Here is a 17,902-nt window from a genome sequence, read left to right on the forward strand (position 1 = left end):
CCATTCCATTTATTATGCAGAATATTTCCTGCACAGATATCCAGCAAATGAAAAATAAACCACTTGATCAGAGAAGCAAACGTTTTTAAATAACCAATTTTCACATCTCATGCTATTGAACATGAACTGGGCCAACATTAGGGAGCCCAATGCTGCAACGATTAATTAACTTGACCTCCTAACACACTGATCTGGGCAGCGTTTTATTAATGACCCACAGAGCAAAATCCCTCTACCTTTTCACAAACATACAAAAATAGCTCTATATGTGTTCAGTCAGAAATGATATATTTCTTCTAACTGTTTATAGCGCTTCTACGCTGCAGGCAACATGCACCTCCTGCCCCGTATCCCCTCCCACAATGGGGTGTACTCCACAAAATCGTTGAATGGTCACACTGTTGATCTGAAGAGTGGTCTGAGCACTTACAAAATTGCTCCTTTTCAAGACATTTTACAATCTTTCAGAGTAGCAAGGTGCGCTAATTTTCATACGTTATCCCTCACTCCGAATTCCTGCCTGGGGACTTTGCAGCGCAGATATGAGTAGTATATTCCACCTCATCCCATCCAAAATTCTTGCTCTTTGGATAACAAATGGTTTGCTTTGCAATTTCGGTTTAACGCAAGTTCGAGGAATACTGTCTTATGGGGAAGCATTCTGGCTACATGCAGATGCTGAGTTCTTTTCGGACAGCGCATTGTCTGCACTGCACCACACAGCACCAATGGAAGCGACATTGGCAGTTTTCCTGGAAACTCACTGTCTCCTCCCGGTGCCCCCGGCCACAGCACAGGAGATCACAGCCACTGACATCCATAGCTGTGCCATTGCACACCCTGCCCCGCGTCCCTGGAGAACCAGTGCGCCTGTTGGGGAGGCAGAAATCGGGGGATTCGGCAGAGTAAATCAGGTCCTGTTTATCTGGCTGTTTGATGTTGTGCCCCACTGGGATCAATGTCTTCCCATCATTGCCGCCCATCACCTTGAAGGCGCCATTGAAGCGGTCCAATAGGCGGTCGCCAACCTCGCGGAAATGGGGCATTTTCTTCCAGCAAGTCTTAACAGCACAGGAGCCGGACAGGCCATGGCATTTACACTCAGTTCGCATGTAATTCTTAATCATCTGAAGTTAAAGGCGATAGCGGAGAGAGAGAAACAAGACTTTAACAATATATTTCATGAACATTGTCATTGAAACAACACACAAAAACCGCATTGAACTGGTTGACTGGAAGGAGACAGAAGTTTGATCTGTACAAGAAATTGATCTTATGCAGCAATTAATTGACTTTGCGCTTGCTATGAAGAATGACATTCCATTGAAATGAGATACGTTTTATATGCTAGTCTTGTACGTGAGAGGGGAAATGCAACAGATGGTTATGCTAACAATTAAATGAAGACTCGCATTTATATAGCAGCTTTCATTTTTTTTCTGGCCATCTCAAAGTGTTTGACAGCCTCTCACGTTTTGAAGTGTAGTCACTGTAGTGATGTAGAAAACATGGCAGCAAGCTTTGCACACGGCACACTCCCCACACCAAGCAATGGCATAAGGAACAAATAGTCTATTTTGTTGATTCTGCTCCAACAGGTTGATGGTATTTGTGTTCCACACAAGGCTCCTGTAACCTTTTCTATCATGTAAAACTATGTAAAAAGTTAGCTTAAAAAAAAGTGATCTTGTAAAAGGTGAATAAAAAATTAACACTCTCAGGGTTTGTGTTTCATTTATTATGTTTATGTTGAATAAAAACATCCTGGTGCAAACGACACTTCTGCTTTGCTAATGTGTCAGTGTTAATTCAAAAGAACAATCCAGTTCGACTACACTGAGGCAGTTGGTCTCTGCATCATTATCAATATGCTCTTAGGCAACCGGTGGGACTTCAGAATTTGTTTTGTAAACACAGGAGACTTGACTATATAGTTGAGAATATTGCTACCCAGTGACAGAAAGTTTGGACCAGGTGTGACCTTCCATTTAAATAGCAAATAATACACTCCCGCTTTTAAGGGCCCTAATTGGTTCCTCAACATGTGCCACTGATAAATACAAGCACATGTACTTCGAGACAGAAGCATATCTATTCAGAAATTCAAACTCACTCAAATATTTGGATTAACACATATTAAACACTTATTTCGGCCAATGAAGTAACTTCGAGTTGAACTCACTATTGCAATTATGATTGTTGTAACTGAGGATTTTCATATAAATTCTTCTGTCTATGTTTGCAGTGAAGGCTACTCTTATATGTTTGTCACTGTAGCTGTGCCCTCTTCCTATCCCCATCAGTAAATATACTCCAGTGGCATCATTGGTGGGGGAATGGGATATTGATAATCCTAGTGTCGATGTATACAATGGATTTAATAATAAAGTACAAAAATAAGAATGATTTTACAATGGAACTGAATTACACTCGCCTCTCTTGGTTCAATGACACACATACTCTAATTCTGCTACATCTAAAAACTACTTTTGATCATCACTCTGCGTTTCCAACTTTTTTTTCAATTAAGTCTCCTAAATGTCAAGATTTGTTGTGGAAATTGTCAATCTGAACCGGTCAAGCTGTAATGACACCCTCCTGCCAGTGGTAGTGCTGCAGTGCTTTCTCGGGGGGCGGGGGGGTGAGGTGGAGGCGGGCATGGTTTAACAAAATGGGGCCAAGGACACAGAAGAAGCACTCAAGTTAGGCCTGTCAGATTGTTAATCAGCCGGGGAATATTTCCCATTACTTCACACAATTCTGTAAGGGAAGAGTGGAAAGATACAAAAGCAACGTCCATGCTACCCTGTCAGATATTTAATCTACCTGAAATTTCTTCCACTACTTCATGCTACTGTTCAATGAAAAAGTGTGACAATAAACAACTTATAGGAAGGTGTAATTAATTCGTGACAAGTTTATTCAGGCAGTTTTCATTATAAATGAGGTCATAGGAGCTTATAATGGGAAAATATAAATCAAGTAGATTGATCACTTTAAAACGGAGATTTAACTATTTCTGGAATTCCTGGTCAGTTACCCCTAGTCTCTAACCAAATTTTACCTGAAGACTACACTTGACTTACCATGACCAACTATCAGTACATGTAACTGTTCATACACATTCAAATTAACGTTTCAAAAATGTTGCATACAGTGTGAGAGAGGGATGAATGCTATGTGTTGGTACCATTGCAAACAGATATTTTCTTGACTTGCTATTTACAGTAAAATTATAAATGTATTATTATAATGAATAATAAATGCACATATAATGAATCTAGGCTTTTTGTTCTGCTGCCGTTATACGCAGTAATCGGAACTCTATTTCCTGTGAAATTCCATTGTACAAGAACATTTTAAAATTTCAAAAATTCCCTCTGGCAATTATTGCAAATGCAAATGTATGTGCTGAAAGAACAAGTTCTCTAAGAGATGTTTCTGTACTTTCCACAGAAACTAGTCTCAAACCATAATACTGTATTCTTAAGTACTGAAATGTTACATTCTGTGATCGCTTTCTGTGAATGCCGAATATAATGTGGAAGGAATGGCACACTCTTAAAAGAACACTTTTGCTCATGTGAAAAATGAATATTTCAAAATGATTTGTTCTAAAATAATGTTCACATGTCCTAAAAAGGTTTACAGGTTCTTAAACGTATGTGGTAAAATAATGTATTCAGTGTTCTGCAAAATGTGTTCTAAAAGATCGTGTTTTAAGAGAATGCATGAAAATGTATTTGAAAACACGTGTTTTAAGGATGTTATTTGTTCTTTTCTAAAATATACTTTTTCTGTAGTCCAAAAGATTGCAATTAAATGTCCAAAATATTTGCATGGCTGAATATGTGTTAATGTTCTAAAGTTATGAACTCCAAAAATATTTTTGTGATTCGTTGGGACTGAATAAAGGAAATCTTCACGAACACACTCAAAACTTTACGACACGTTGCGCCCAAAGGAATTCTGACCCCCACATGAGTTAACTACCTTAACAACCACACACTCAGAGTTGACAGCAAAAGATTGCTCCAGATAAACACATATCTTCAGCACAGTGCAGGCAATCGGCTCTTTTTAAAGTCCAACATTGCGAATATTTATATCAAATTACTGTACCAGTATTCAGTACTCTAGAGAATCATAAATTCTCTATGTTGGCTCATTTTGCAGACATGGGCACTGACCTGAGACAATGAATTTTCTGTGTCTCAATCTACATATCAGGTCCATCAGCAACTTCAATCTATCGTTCAATTGTTTCTATTCAGGTCTACTATGCATTTTGCAATAAGATTATCTAGGTTTGCTATACCTGTAATTGGAATTTGCTTCATTGAAAGTGTACTTTGTTGAAATATTTCATCAGGATTTGAACAGGTAAACAGTTAAACTATTTAGCACGACACAGATATTCAAGGCATGGATTGTGAACATGTAGTGCACCAGAATTCTGTTTAGCATTTGCAAAAGTAAAATCTTAATTACATATTGGACATTACATGACCCAAACGTTAAGTCACTTCCTGAGGGTGTTTTTTTTTACTGCAATTTTAGCATTTCACACAAGTTGCTACATGACAACGCTCCATTTAACTAATGATGCAGGATTTTTACGTACATTCCAATAAACAAAAAAAAGTCCACTGTACAAATTATGTTACCTTTTGTCATCTCTCACCAAACAGAAATTTGGCAAAATGCTTTGATGTTCAGTAATTACATTACCAATGAGCCCTCAACCTAGAAATTACTATTGCTGATATCTTCAGATCAAAGCACAAAAACATAAGCATTAGAAACCTGCTCTGCCATTCAGTAAGATCAAGGCTGATCTGATTGCAACCTATTTACCTCCAATAACTCTTAACTCCCTTGTCAATCAAAAGTCTGTCTAACTCAGCTTTAAATATATTCAATGACACACACTGTGATGACAATTTCAAGTTCGCGTTTACTAACTTAATTTAAATAGGTGACAGAGCTACAAAAACAGAAGTGACATATGAATGTAGCACAAATATTCCAGCACTACACTCGAGCTTGCTTTGTTTCAGTTCACCTTTTCCTCTTTGGTTTTAGCCTTGGAGGGCTTTGACAGTGGCAAGTGGTTTCCAGGCAACCTTAATCTAATGTTAGAATTAAGAAGTCTCAATGTTAATAGTCAACAGCCATGTACCGATATGAAAACAACACCCTGAAGCCTGAATAAGTGGTTCTGTGACTATTTATGTTGAAAATTAGTTCAGCAAGAAGATTGAAGAAGGTCCTTCTACTAGTACAAAAGAGCAATGATGAGGATTGAAAATGATACACAATTGGCACACTGGGGTAGTTTTTAATGTGTGTGCTTACTGCCTGGAGGGTGAACATGCAATCCTATGATTTAGAAGCAGAAGTAGGCAATTTGGCCCCGAGAGCCTGTTCAAAAAGATCATGGTTGATCTGTTTGTGGCCTCAACCTCACTTTCTTGTTTGGATGTGATAACCATTGACTCTCTCATTTAGCATTGCAGAGGCAGCTGAGAGATAAGGAAATCAGCTGGGGAGAATTACACCATCTGCATTTCTTTGAAGTTAATTTAAAGGAGCAGCATAAACATTTACAGTAACTGGTTTATCAACTGAAAAGCTATCAAGGAAATATAATTTGGAAACCATCAGTTCACAACCTGAAATGAATAATGAATGTACATATTCATTGACATCTTTTATTTATGGTACAGTAATGGTGAGACTGCCCTATCCAATTTTCTAATACAGCTTGTAAATACAGACCCCTGTCACTTGTGTTTTTCAGCTTGGAATCCAGTTCAGGCTGATTGGGGTTATCTTGTTTCTCAGTAGAGACTAAGTAATACAGTTACTGAGATCGCTGCCTTTTCACCTCTGGGACATGGTTTAAAGTCTACCCCAAAAGTAGCTTTACAGGTTTGCAGTTTAGGTCAGTTCCCTATAAATCAGATTGCCTTAAAAGTCATCAAGTTATAGAGTGATTCACTGTTTTAACTTTTAGTGAGTTCTACCACAGCTACGCAGAATATAAATACAGTTTTGCACAGTAGGGTTTGAATTAACAGTGATTGATATGCTTTTACACCATTTCTAGAACAATGCTGAAATGAACATTTAATAAAGTTGTTTAGTTTAACTTAAATCAGCATTGCAACTGTACTGAAGGTGAAAGGACATGGCAGTTACTAAACACAGGTATGGAATTGATAAAGTCACTGGCCCTGCTAAACACTGAAAGTATTGATGCTGGACGAATGTCCAGGTTCTCGTGGAAAGACGTTTTGACTAAATAGTCAGAGATTGCCCAATAATCTAGTTGATCTCTTGATGATAGGGGAATAATGAATAGTATGCATTATCAGCACCTTTCTATGCACACATTTCTGTATCTTTATATATAGAATGCCAATGCACCTCTGTATTAAGAAGAGATTATGCACTTTACTGGTGATTAAGCATTGAATACTGCCAGTGTAAGACAATGTACTGGAATATTATCATTGGTCCATATTCACTTTCAAATTGGATGCTTTGTTCCCTCACTATTGCCTGCTATGCTCTATGTGGGTATTAGGTCTGTTAAAGGTAAATGCATCTGACATGTCCATCTTTTATTGGTCATGTAACATGTTACTTACTCATTACCTTGTTCAAAATGATTCTATTCAAATACATTTAAAGAATGTGCTGACACTTGGTCCATTGGTGAAAAAAATCTTCCTCTTCAGCCTGTGTTGAGATTGATTAGTGCGTATATATTACACTTTGAACAGAATTATATTTATATTTTATGGAGAACTAAGGTTTAGTTTTGACATGGAAAAGCACGAAATGGACAAACTCAATATTTTGGGGGTAAAATGAGATAGCATGAATATATTAATATTTGCAAAGAAGTCATAGTTAACCAGGACATTTGAAATGCACTGTGCCAACTCTGCTTTTTCACTAGTAGAACCTGTGTTGCATTGCGCAAGCTAGCGTGACTGTTCTTCAAGGATGTCACCCAGTGCACTGCAGGACCTCTGCTGCTGGGACTGATAGCTCCTCTGTGACATTGACTTGGAGTTCTAAAAGAAAAGTTACTTTTAATCAAGTTGTTGGACATGTTGCAGCATACCTTGAGGGCAGGTGGGACCTTCTGGTCCAGATATAAGGACACTACCCCAATGCCACAAGGCTTGTACCAGTGACTTGGAGATCCACTATATTAAATGCTAACTGATCGTCCAAATTAAACAGAAGATAGCACTGACAGCTCCCAAGGGGCGCAGTAACAAAAGTCCAAACCACAAATTAAAATTAAAATGTTATTTTGGGGGATGATGATGATGATGATGCAGCTGTACAGGACATTGGTTAGGCCATTTTTGGAATATTGCATGCAAGTCTGGTGTCCTTCCTATCGGAAATATGTTGTAAAACTTGAAAGGGTTCAGAAAAGATTTACAAGGATGTTTCCAGGGTTTGAGGATTTGAGCTATAGGGAGAGGTTCAACAAGCTAGGGCTGTTTTCCCTGAAGCGTCAGAGGCTGAGGAGTGACCTTAATGAGGTTTATAAAATCATGAAGGGCATGATAAAGTCTTTTCCCTGGGGTGGGGGAGTCCAGAGCTAGAGGGCATAGGTTTAAGGTGAGAGGGGAAAGATATAAAAGAGACCTCAGGGACAACTTTTTCACACAGAGGGTGGTGCGTGTATGGAATGAGTTGCCAGAGGAAGTGGTGGAGGCTGGTATAATTACAGCATTTAAAAGGCATCTGGATAGGTATATAAATAGGAAGGGTTTAGAGGGATATGGGCCAAATGCTGGCAAATGAGACTAGATTAGGTTAGGATATCTGGTCAGCATGGACAAGTTGGACCGATGGGTCTGTTTCCATGCTGTACATCTCGCTGACTCTATGACTCTAGTGCTTAGTACCTCACCTGTTATTTAGTGCATGGCAGGAAATTACTTCAATGCAATCAATTCCCTCTTTTGTTCAGTTTAATCAGCCCACAGCATCAAAGTTACCAATTGTGATACTCATGATAATATTGACTGATTTCTGCAAAATCCATATTTGTTATGCAACCAAAAAACACAGCTCCATATGAATTTCTATTTCTGGTTAGTAATAGAACATCTGTACAGAATTGTCATCCACAATGTGTAGAAGCTGCATGCTTCATGTCAAAGCAAACAGGTTAGGACTGTAGGCAAGCTGGGATTGGCGTGAAACAAAGGTAATTTCATCAGGTGAGGAAGTCTTGAGGAGAGAGAAGAGTGGTTGGGAAGCAGTTTCATCTTAAATTTTGGAGGGAGGTTTGATCAAGCTCCGAAAGAGAGACAATTGCACCTTATTGAGGAGAGGCCAATTAAATTAGGGTTGTTAACTGCAGGATTGAGGTCATAAATTTCTGCTTCTCCCAGAGCTAGACCTTCAAATACTTTGCTCTAGAGACTAGTTAAGGCATAGATTGTCAGGTGAAAATCAGAGAAGGAGAGAACAGGGGATTTGGTTTGGTTTGGGCTAGCAGAGAGCCAGTATAGATATGACGGAGAGAATGGTTTCCTTAAGTTCTCTGAAGTCCCATGAAAAACAAAGAGCAAGACATATCCAAGTTCCAATGAAAGCACCATCTCCTCTTAGCCACATACCACCCTGACTTTCAAACCGACAAATGAACATACAAACTAGGACAAGAAATTGAGACTATGTTGCTGTTCCTTCATTGTTATTGCTCAAAGTCCTGGAACTCACTCCCAAACAACACTGTGAGTGTCTCTCTACCTGAACGACTACAACAGCTCAAGATGGTGGCTCATCACTACCCAGGGCAATTAGGGATGGACAACAAATGCTGGCCTGGCCAGGGAGTGAATTTTTAAAATAAAACTTGCCCATTTTCCCCTCCATCAAAGGGAGTTGTCTGGGGGGCTCTGATTTGTCAAAAGGATACATACAGTGGTCATAACAACAAGAAACAGCACCTATCCTACAGTGATGAAATCTGGATGTGAAACTATCCTTCAATGTTTAACTAGTTGAATCTTTTCTTTTAAAAAATCGAACCAACTGTGTGGAAGTAAGAATTCAAAACATTGCCAGTATTGCAAAGGCAGACTACTGTGGCAAGTCTGACTCTTTAATAAACAAAAAAACCCAGAAAGTGCTGGAAATATTTGGCAGGTCAGGTAGCCTCTGTGGAGAGAGAAACAGAATTAACCTTTCAGGTCAGTGAGCCTCTCACAGAACTGGACATGCTCCCACTGAATGGTGCCGAGTGGCAGTGTTCATTGATCTCGGACACAGCAGTAACTGGATGTTCCAGGAGTGCATTGAACAGTGGAATAAGTTGGCCTTTGGGCAGTCAGGACTCTACAGGCAAGCAAGAACAAGAGCATCTTCCTCTAGTGTTACTAATACTTAAGAAAGTTTGTTTCATAAGAAAATCACCCACACAGCAATTTGTGTGAAATAAAGTAGACCCGATTCTGATGGCACTTTGAACCTACCAAGCGCCCAGCCTCGTTATTGTGCAGGTTAATCAAGGATTTGATGTCGTTCTGTCCTTGCTTCCTCTCGGCATCCATGAACTGCTTGGACTTGGCGTAGCCGAACTCCACGTCATCTCCGCATCCGCCCCACTCCCAGGCTGTGGCCTCGGTGCCAGGAGTGGGCGAGCGGGGCAGTGGCACCCGGTTCAGGGTGCGCTCACACCCGCACTGCAGCAGCTCGCCCATGCTGCAGGCCTGGCTCACCGTGTAGAGCACCCCAGCCGAGGTGACAGCGGAAACGAAGGCAGTCTCCCTGATATCTGGTGAGAAGAAGAGGGCTAGTATATGGCAAGTGGCCAACTGTATAACAGCCACCACACAATATTAACCAGATACACAATGTATGGATTACATACAATGTATGAATGCCACCATAATCAAATGCATTCACACTGTAAAAGACCATTCAACTCAGGTTAATGCTGTGCTCCAGCTGCCTCTTGTCTCACCCATCACTTCCTATTCCTTTCTCTCCTTTGAACTGCACTGATACCATCTCCCATCACCCCCCCCCCCCCCCCCCCCCCGTCATCCACTATCAGTGCGTCCCACATTCACCCCTCTCTCCCTGGATTCATTTCGGCTCTGAGCATTGGGTTGTTGTCTGCCCACATGCAGACTGAGCCCAAAATCAAAACTTTGCCCAATTTCGCTGCCTGCCTGCCCTTGTCACACTCCAAGCGAAAACCTGTGCACCCGAGACCACACTTTTGGGGTTGGTACAAGGTAACAGTGGGAGTCCAGGAATGTAAATGCAACCTGTTCCTAAGTCTGGAATTTAAAAAAGCTGGTTTCACTAATAGTCATAAAGCAACTGGGTTTTCTGAAAAATTTATCTGGTTCATTAATGTCCTTTAGGGAAGGAAACTGCCGTCCTTCCATGGTCTGGCCTGCATATGACTCCAGACCCACAGCAAAGTGGTTGACTCTTAACTGCCCTCTGAAATGGCGCAGCAAGCCATTCAGTTGTATCAAACTGTAACAGCAAAAGACTGTGGAGTCTCAAGAACAGTTCAGGGATGGGCAACACAGGCTGGCCTTGCCAGTGCTAGCTACATCCCAAAACCGAATTTCAAAAGCAGACAGTTAACCTGGTTGGTCACCATTGGCTGGTCAGGTTTGCTTCCTTGCTGATCCTTCACAGCCTCCCTGAGCAGTTTATAACTGGGAACTGAATGAAGAGACCCAAAAAGAATTGGGTCCGGGTTTGGGAAAATGCAAATTGTTTTTAAAAATGCAATTAACAGTTTACATCCAGGAAGTGAATTACTTATTGAAATTGACTACGATGTGAACGTGTTCACACAGATAACACCAAACTGAAGGAAGGATTCCGATTGGGGAACTAGTGAGAGCGGATCCGGTAATGGGGGGGGGGGGGGGGGGGGGGGCGGGAGGCATGAATACACCACGAACATACTTGGAATACATTGGGAATGCACCAGGATGAAACTGGAATAATCAGAAATACATTGGGGAATACACTAAGAATACACTGGGAATGCACCAGAATTACACCGAGAACACTGAGGGGATACACCGGGATTACACTGGAATACATCGGCAATACAATGGGATTACACGGATGTGACATTGGGAATACACTAGGAATGCACCAGAAATGCTGGAGTCGAAACTGACGGCAGAAGTGAGCAATATCCTGGGAAGCTGGGGACGGAATGCCCAAGGCCAGCGAGCTCTGCCCTGCTGCAATCTGTCTGAGGACTGTGTGTGTGTAAAACCGCATCTTTGACAGTGGCTTGATACCTGAATAGACTGCGCTGTGTGTCCTGAATCAATTTGTATCGTGCGTAAATAAATACATAAATAAATAGATATCCTACAGCAGTGGGACTTGAGGCTGCGCACTGGAGGGCCATGATCCACAGTGTGCAGGAGCTTTGCTGAATTCCAGTCATGAGATATCCATCCAGGCTAAGCAGGGACCCTGCTTTCTGAGGAGACAAAGTACCTCCAGTGTTTTCTAACCCCTGTTTAAGCAGTTCATTCACACCCCTCGCTCCTTCTCTCTCTGCGGTTTGCTTTGATTGGCCAGGTGTTGCCTCGCCCTGCTACCTGACAATCTATTGGACAAGCTTGTTTCCTGTCTTGGTTTGGCGGTCCCTGTCTGCTTTATAGTCTCGCACGTCTGTCTGGGTTTCTCTCTCTGTGTTTGCCCCTACTCCCCAGGGTCTCCTGCAAACATGGGTGTGCATTCGATCCTCCAGTTGGTTGGAATAACGTTGGAATAGAATCCCCCTCCTATCCTCCTCAACCTAACACAGGCCAGAGTCAGAATCTCTACCTTGTTGCAGGATCTTGCTGAAGTATTTCTTGTGAGTGGTGCAGTTCCACTTGCGGAATCGGAACTGGTGCTGGCATTCCCGGATCCCAAGGCGGGCTCCCTTCGCCACCTCGCTGACGATCTCCGGTTGAGTCTGACACAGTTCAGCCTGCCTGCCTGCCAGCCGCTTGGCTTTCCTGCAGATGCTGTTGGGATCCATGACCAAGGGGCTTCCTACCGCCCTGCAGCGCGGGGGTCAAACCAGCGGCACAGCGTTACTTCAGAATAAAGCGAGACCTTCCACACACATTTCACTGACACACTTATTCACTGACACATATTTACCCTTAATCCACATTCACTCACACAGAAACACACGCTAACGCACTGGCATTCACACACACGCTCACTGACACACTGACACGTTCACATTTACTCAGACACAAACTGACACACAGACTGACACACATTCACTGACAAACACACACATTGATACACACATATGTACTCACATTCACATACATCACACTGACACTGACATTAACATTCTAACTCACTAACACTCACATTGATACACACTAACATTACTGATGCACTCACTGATACAGTGACACACGCACACTGACACATACTCATACAGACGGACACAGACTGACACATACACAAACACACACTGATACATACATTTATACAGACACACACTAACATATACATTCATGCTCATACTCTCCGTCTCATACTGACAAACACCGATACTCACGCATAGTCTCACACAATCAGTGGCATTCACACACACACACAAACTGACAAATACCCACTTACACAAACACACATACACTTACTGACACACACTCATGCACTGACTCTCACTCAGAACACAAACCCATTGACTTCATTCACATTCATTCATAGGCACACTCCCAAGAACTCTCAGTCATCACTGACACACAGAGTCACACTCTAACACACCCAAACACAATCACTGAAACACACACTGATGTATAAATTCGTGCAGACATACACTCACTGACACACATATTAACACATATATTTATACAGAAACATACATTCACAGACATACAATACAGTGACACACACGTGCATACACACACTCAATGGCACATACATTCATACAGACACACATACTGACACACTCATTAACACATACATTCATACAGTCACACACTGACACACTCACTCATTAACATGTACATTCATACAGACACACCCTCACTGACACACACACTGACTCCCACTGACACATACACGCACACTCACATTGACACGCCCCCCCACCCCACAGACACATACTGGCACGCACATACACTGACCACCTCCAAAACACACACTGACACACATTCGCACACACGCACTGAGACTTGCATATTCACAAACCGATATAATCACCCACACTCACAAACAAATTCATACAGTGACGCGGGCAAACATCTCCCTCTCTTATATTCACACACACACTCCCATAAACACTCAGACTCATACATGTCCAGTGAAACACATACACACACATTCACTCAGTGGGACTCATACAGTCACTACTACACACATACACACACAGACGTATTCACACTACATGCACATATTCACACACCGACACCTACACCCACAACCAGCCACACTCTAACTCTCCCTCTCTCATACTGACAAACACTGATACTCATGCACACTCTCGCACACACAGATACACACTCTCACTCACAGAGACAAACCCACTGACTTCACTCACACTCATTCACATACTCCCATAAACTCTCACAGGCACATACTGACACACATTGTTACACTCTACCACACTCAAACTTACACATTGACACACACACACTTCTACACAATCTCACACACAGATTCTCACACACGCACTCAGATTCTCACAATCTCGCTAATGTGCAGATATACTCCCTTGTACACTCATGCACATCCTCACACGTTCAAAAACAGACATACTCGCATTCTCACACAAACGCACATTCAGAGATACACTCTCACAGTCAGGCATACTCTCCCACACACTCACATTTTCACATAAACACACACTTAGAGAAACACAGACAGACTCGGAGACACACTCTCACACAAGCACACTGTCGGAGGCCCACACGTTCACACATTCTCACACAAACATACTCTCGGAAACACTCTCTCTCTCTCTCTCTCACACACACATGGAGACACTCTCTTACACGCATACACTCGGATATAGTCTCTCTCTCTCACACACTCATTCATGTTCTCAGGCACACATACACCCGTTGAGTTTTCAGAGGGGTTGTGCCACAACCGCGGTTGAAGTGTACAAGAAAACGCAACTGATTGAACTCCGAGGCAATTTGTACAGGAATGAGACGGGGAAGCCTTATCTCCCAAGTACACAGAGCGTGATGAATAAACGGCGAGGAGTTAGGAATCCGACTGATGAAGCGGTTCTGCTATTTGTGCGCTCGTTCGCTTCGAAACAGCGGGCCCTGAGCCAGGGAAAGAGCAACTATCTGGGGATTTCCCAGATACAGGTGCTGTTTGCAAATGAGAGTAAGCAAAGGCTGTCAACACAATGGAGCCCCTGCACCCTCACAGTTCATCTTGCTTCTGCTCCACTCTCTAATGCACTCTCTCCTCACTCCCTCTATCTCTCCCTCCTCAATCTCTCTGTTATATTCTCTCCTCACTTTCTCCATCATCCTCCCTCCTCACTTTCTCTATTATCCTCTCTCAATACTCCTTCTATGACCGCCCCTTCTCATTCCCTCTATCATATTCTCTCCTCACTCCCTCTATCATCCTTTCTTCACATTTACTCTATCACACCGTCTTCTTAATCACTATCTCCGCTCTTCTCTCTCCCCACACACTCTCTCCCATCTTGTTCTTTGCCCTCTCACTCCCTCATACCTCTCTCCCATTATCTCTCTCTCTCCCATTCTCTCTCCCTTCCTGTCTCTTCTCCGCCCCGTTCTTCCCTCCTTATCCCTCCTCTCTAGCTCTTTCACTGGTCTCTATCTCCCCTCTTCCCTCTCTTGCCCTCCCCTTCCACTTTCTTCCTCTTTCTCCGCTCCCCACTGTACTCTTTCCCCCTCCTCGCTCTCTCCTCTCCCTCTTTCTTCTCGCCCTGTTTCTCATCTGCTCCTCTCCCTCCTGTCCCTGACTCACTCTCTTCTCTCTCCCCTCGCTCTCTCCTGCTTTCCGTCTCTGCCTTCTGAAAACACCACTGCCTCCTCGGTTACAAGTCCCCTCAAGCCCCCCCCCACACCACCACCAGCCCGAACAACGCCTTGTCCGACAAGTATCCTCGGGAGCCCGAGACCCGACCCGACTCACCACCACAGGCTGATGATGTTAGCGGGGTACAGAAGACAGAAGAAAACTCGGAGCTGAGCTGCAGCGAAAGGCCACATCTCGGTGTCTGTCCAGCTCAGAGAGAGGCACTGGAACCCCTTCCTTCCCTCCCTCCCTCTCCTGTTCCGCTCAGTTCACCCGCGGATTTCCATCTCCCGCAAGGACTGGGAGAGGGGAGGGGGAGGGAGGGGGTTTCATTTCGCTTCTCTCTCTCTCTCTCTCTCTCTCTTTTGACTTGTGTGTGTCCGACTGGCTGGGACTGAAGGAAGGAGAATCCCGACTCCTCAAATGGGCATTAGGAATAAAACCACAGCTCCCACAATGACACCCCCTCCCCTCCCAGGGTAATACGGCGCCTGTCCCACTTCCAGTGCCGCTTGAGAAGCAGGTGAAGGGCCGTCATTTCGAGCATCCAGTTTCGGAATGATACACAAGACTGAGACCAGTAACCATTCAACACCCAAGCAATGTGTTTAACATCCATCACGTAATATATCTTCACTATGAATGCGCATATCGAGACCGATACATCAATTGACGTCTTATATATCTCCCAGTCCCCTTTCTTCATTTGTCTTGACTGTATTTCAAAAGCCTGTTTTCTTCCGTTCCTCAGTTTACTTTCCCCCCTGTTTTATGAAGAGAATCTCGCTCCAATAAATCCCACCGTCAGTCCACGAGGCTTTAGCGCCCACGATGCGCTCATGTCTGAGGGCTTTTTTGGGGAAGCGAGTTTGAACCCGGATCTTTGAGGAGCTGACATCTGACAAAGGAATTGAACAGTAAATCGGTTCATGTGCATGATTGCGCCAACCCATTTCAGATTCCGATGATAAATAGAGAGAAGGACTGAGAAATAACTTGAGCAATTTAGAGGAAAGTGATCAATGTTCCCAAAATCCGGGCCCTTTTCCCCTCTGAAATTCCTTATCCCCATCTAACCCTGAACACAGCATGATGGGTCACAGTCCTCCAGTAGGCTGTGAACAAGGGCTACTCAGTAGCTTGACAGAGGACAACGCTGGGCTGCCATCAGCACATGTATTATCCATAGGTCTGGGAGCAGTCTTATTTCAGATTTAAATGTTTTTAATCAAGCTGCTCAGGCGTGCTAGAATACACCTCTGGAGGGTCTTGTGTCCGTGTGTTCTGACTCTGAGGTAGGGACACTATTACCATACTATGCTACAAGAAGTCCAAAGCGATTACAATTGTATGCAATAGTCCATAAAGATGAGAATTGCGACTGAGCTAGCAGCACCCATCAATTCGGGGTAAAGTAATAGTGGTTATGTCACCGGACTACTAAGCCAGAAGCCTGGACTAATGATTCAGAGACATGTGTTCAACTTTCAAAATCAAAGATCTCAGAAATTTAAACTCAATTGAGATTTAACAACTTTGGAACGACTTTTATATTAGCAATGGTGACCATAAAACTAAGGAATTGGTGTAACTGAAAACTCATCTAGTTCACTGATGCCCCTTCGGTACGGAAATCTGCTATCCTCATCTAGTCTGGCCTCCATGTGACTCCAGACCCACAGCTGCGTGGTTGAACCTCACTTGCCTTCCGAAAGAGGCGCTCAGTCGGATTGACCAAGGCAGTTCACCGCCACTTTCTCAAGGGCAATGAAGGATGGGCAATTCATCCTGGCCCAGCCAGCGATAGTCACGTCCCAAAAGAAATCCGCAAACAACGCCGCTGCGCAACTTCGGAACAGTTCACGAACTGCAAATCTGTCCCTCACATCTCACTAGGCACCACGTCAGAACGGGTGCTTCTTTACAATAATAATGCAACATATAGCCGCCTGCCAGAACTCGGCAATAATTCTTCAATCTTGGCTTTATTGGCGCTATTAATCCTTTTTGAAACTTGTCGACGAATTTATTCAAATTTAATCCCATGTCTAAACCTTGCAGAGAACGAGGAGAACTGTCAATCCATCAATTGCCTGCCCAATACTATTATTTTCCTCCAGATCAATGGAGATGCGGAGTTATGTTAGTGAAGTGACAGGGGACCCTCCATTGTATTCGAGCAGATCACGTTGACCACCTGCCGAAGAAACTACAGCCATCGTACCCAGTGGGGACAGGCTCATGGAGGGAGCAAGGTATCAGGTGACAAGGTAACACTGCCTTAGCGTAAAGCGTGTTATACGAAGCGCAGTTTACAAGATTTGTTGTTAACAGGAAAGACAAGAACCACCTCACGTAACATTAAAGGGATTACTGAGGTGACGGCCCTTGAATTTACAGCAGCACTTGGAAAGACAACGGGTGTGCTGTCTGGATATTGTATGAGATTGTATATTAAACTACAGCAGTTTCCATTACATTGTGTTATATATGATATCATTCTTTATTATATTCTATCAGCGGGAAGGTATTAGCTAATTGTGCATTCATATTCAGATTGTGAATGTGACGAGGTATCCCTTTGAGACCACTCCTCAGCAGCCAAATCACTCTCCAGCAGCACAAAATCATACCTTATGTTTAGTAATAAACTATATGTGCATACGGCAGCGCTTTGTACAGGAAATAGCATCAGATGCCATCTCTAAATCGCACTCTACAATGGGCGGGCCATCAATAAACAGAGCGCTGCACACCAAGGACGTTCTGGCTGAAAGCGAATTGGACTTTCCCAGGGACTATACCGCAGGAGCGCCCCATAGACAAAGACATTACCGAGGTCTTT

General features: G+C 43.1%; 1 protein-coding gene across 1 annotated transcript; it reads right to left on the minus strand.

Annotated features, from left to right (window-relative positions):
- On the minus strand, nucleotides 1-15,400 carry LOC122543424 (protein Wnt-6-like). Its single transcript, XM_043682139.2, has 4 exons — nucleotides 15,175-15,400; nucleotides 11,866-12,086; nucleotides 9,519-9,820; nucleotides 1-1,127 (listed from the first exon to the last, which is right to left on the minus strand). Exons 1-4 carry the CDS (start codon nucleotides 15,249-15,251, stop codon nucleotides 666-668), a joined length of 1,062 nt encoding a protein of 353 aa, XP_043538074.1. The 5' UTR covers nucleotides 15,252-15,400; the 3' UTR covers nucleotides 1-665.
- Nucleotides 15,401-17,902: the final 2,502 nt, after the last annotated feature.

Source organism: Chiloscyllium plagiosum, unplaced genomic scaffold (genome assembly GCF_037043375.1).
Source record: "Chiloscyllium plagiosum isolate Xiang-an unplaced genomic scaffold, Cpla_swu_hap1 HiC_scaffold_53X, whole genome shotgun sequence".
In the NCBI taxonomy this organism is placed as follows: Eukaryota; Metazoa; Chordata; class Chondrichthyes; order Orectolobiformes; family Hemiscylliidae; genus Chiloscyllium; species Chiloscyllium plagiosum.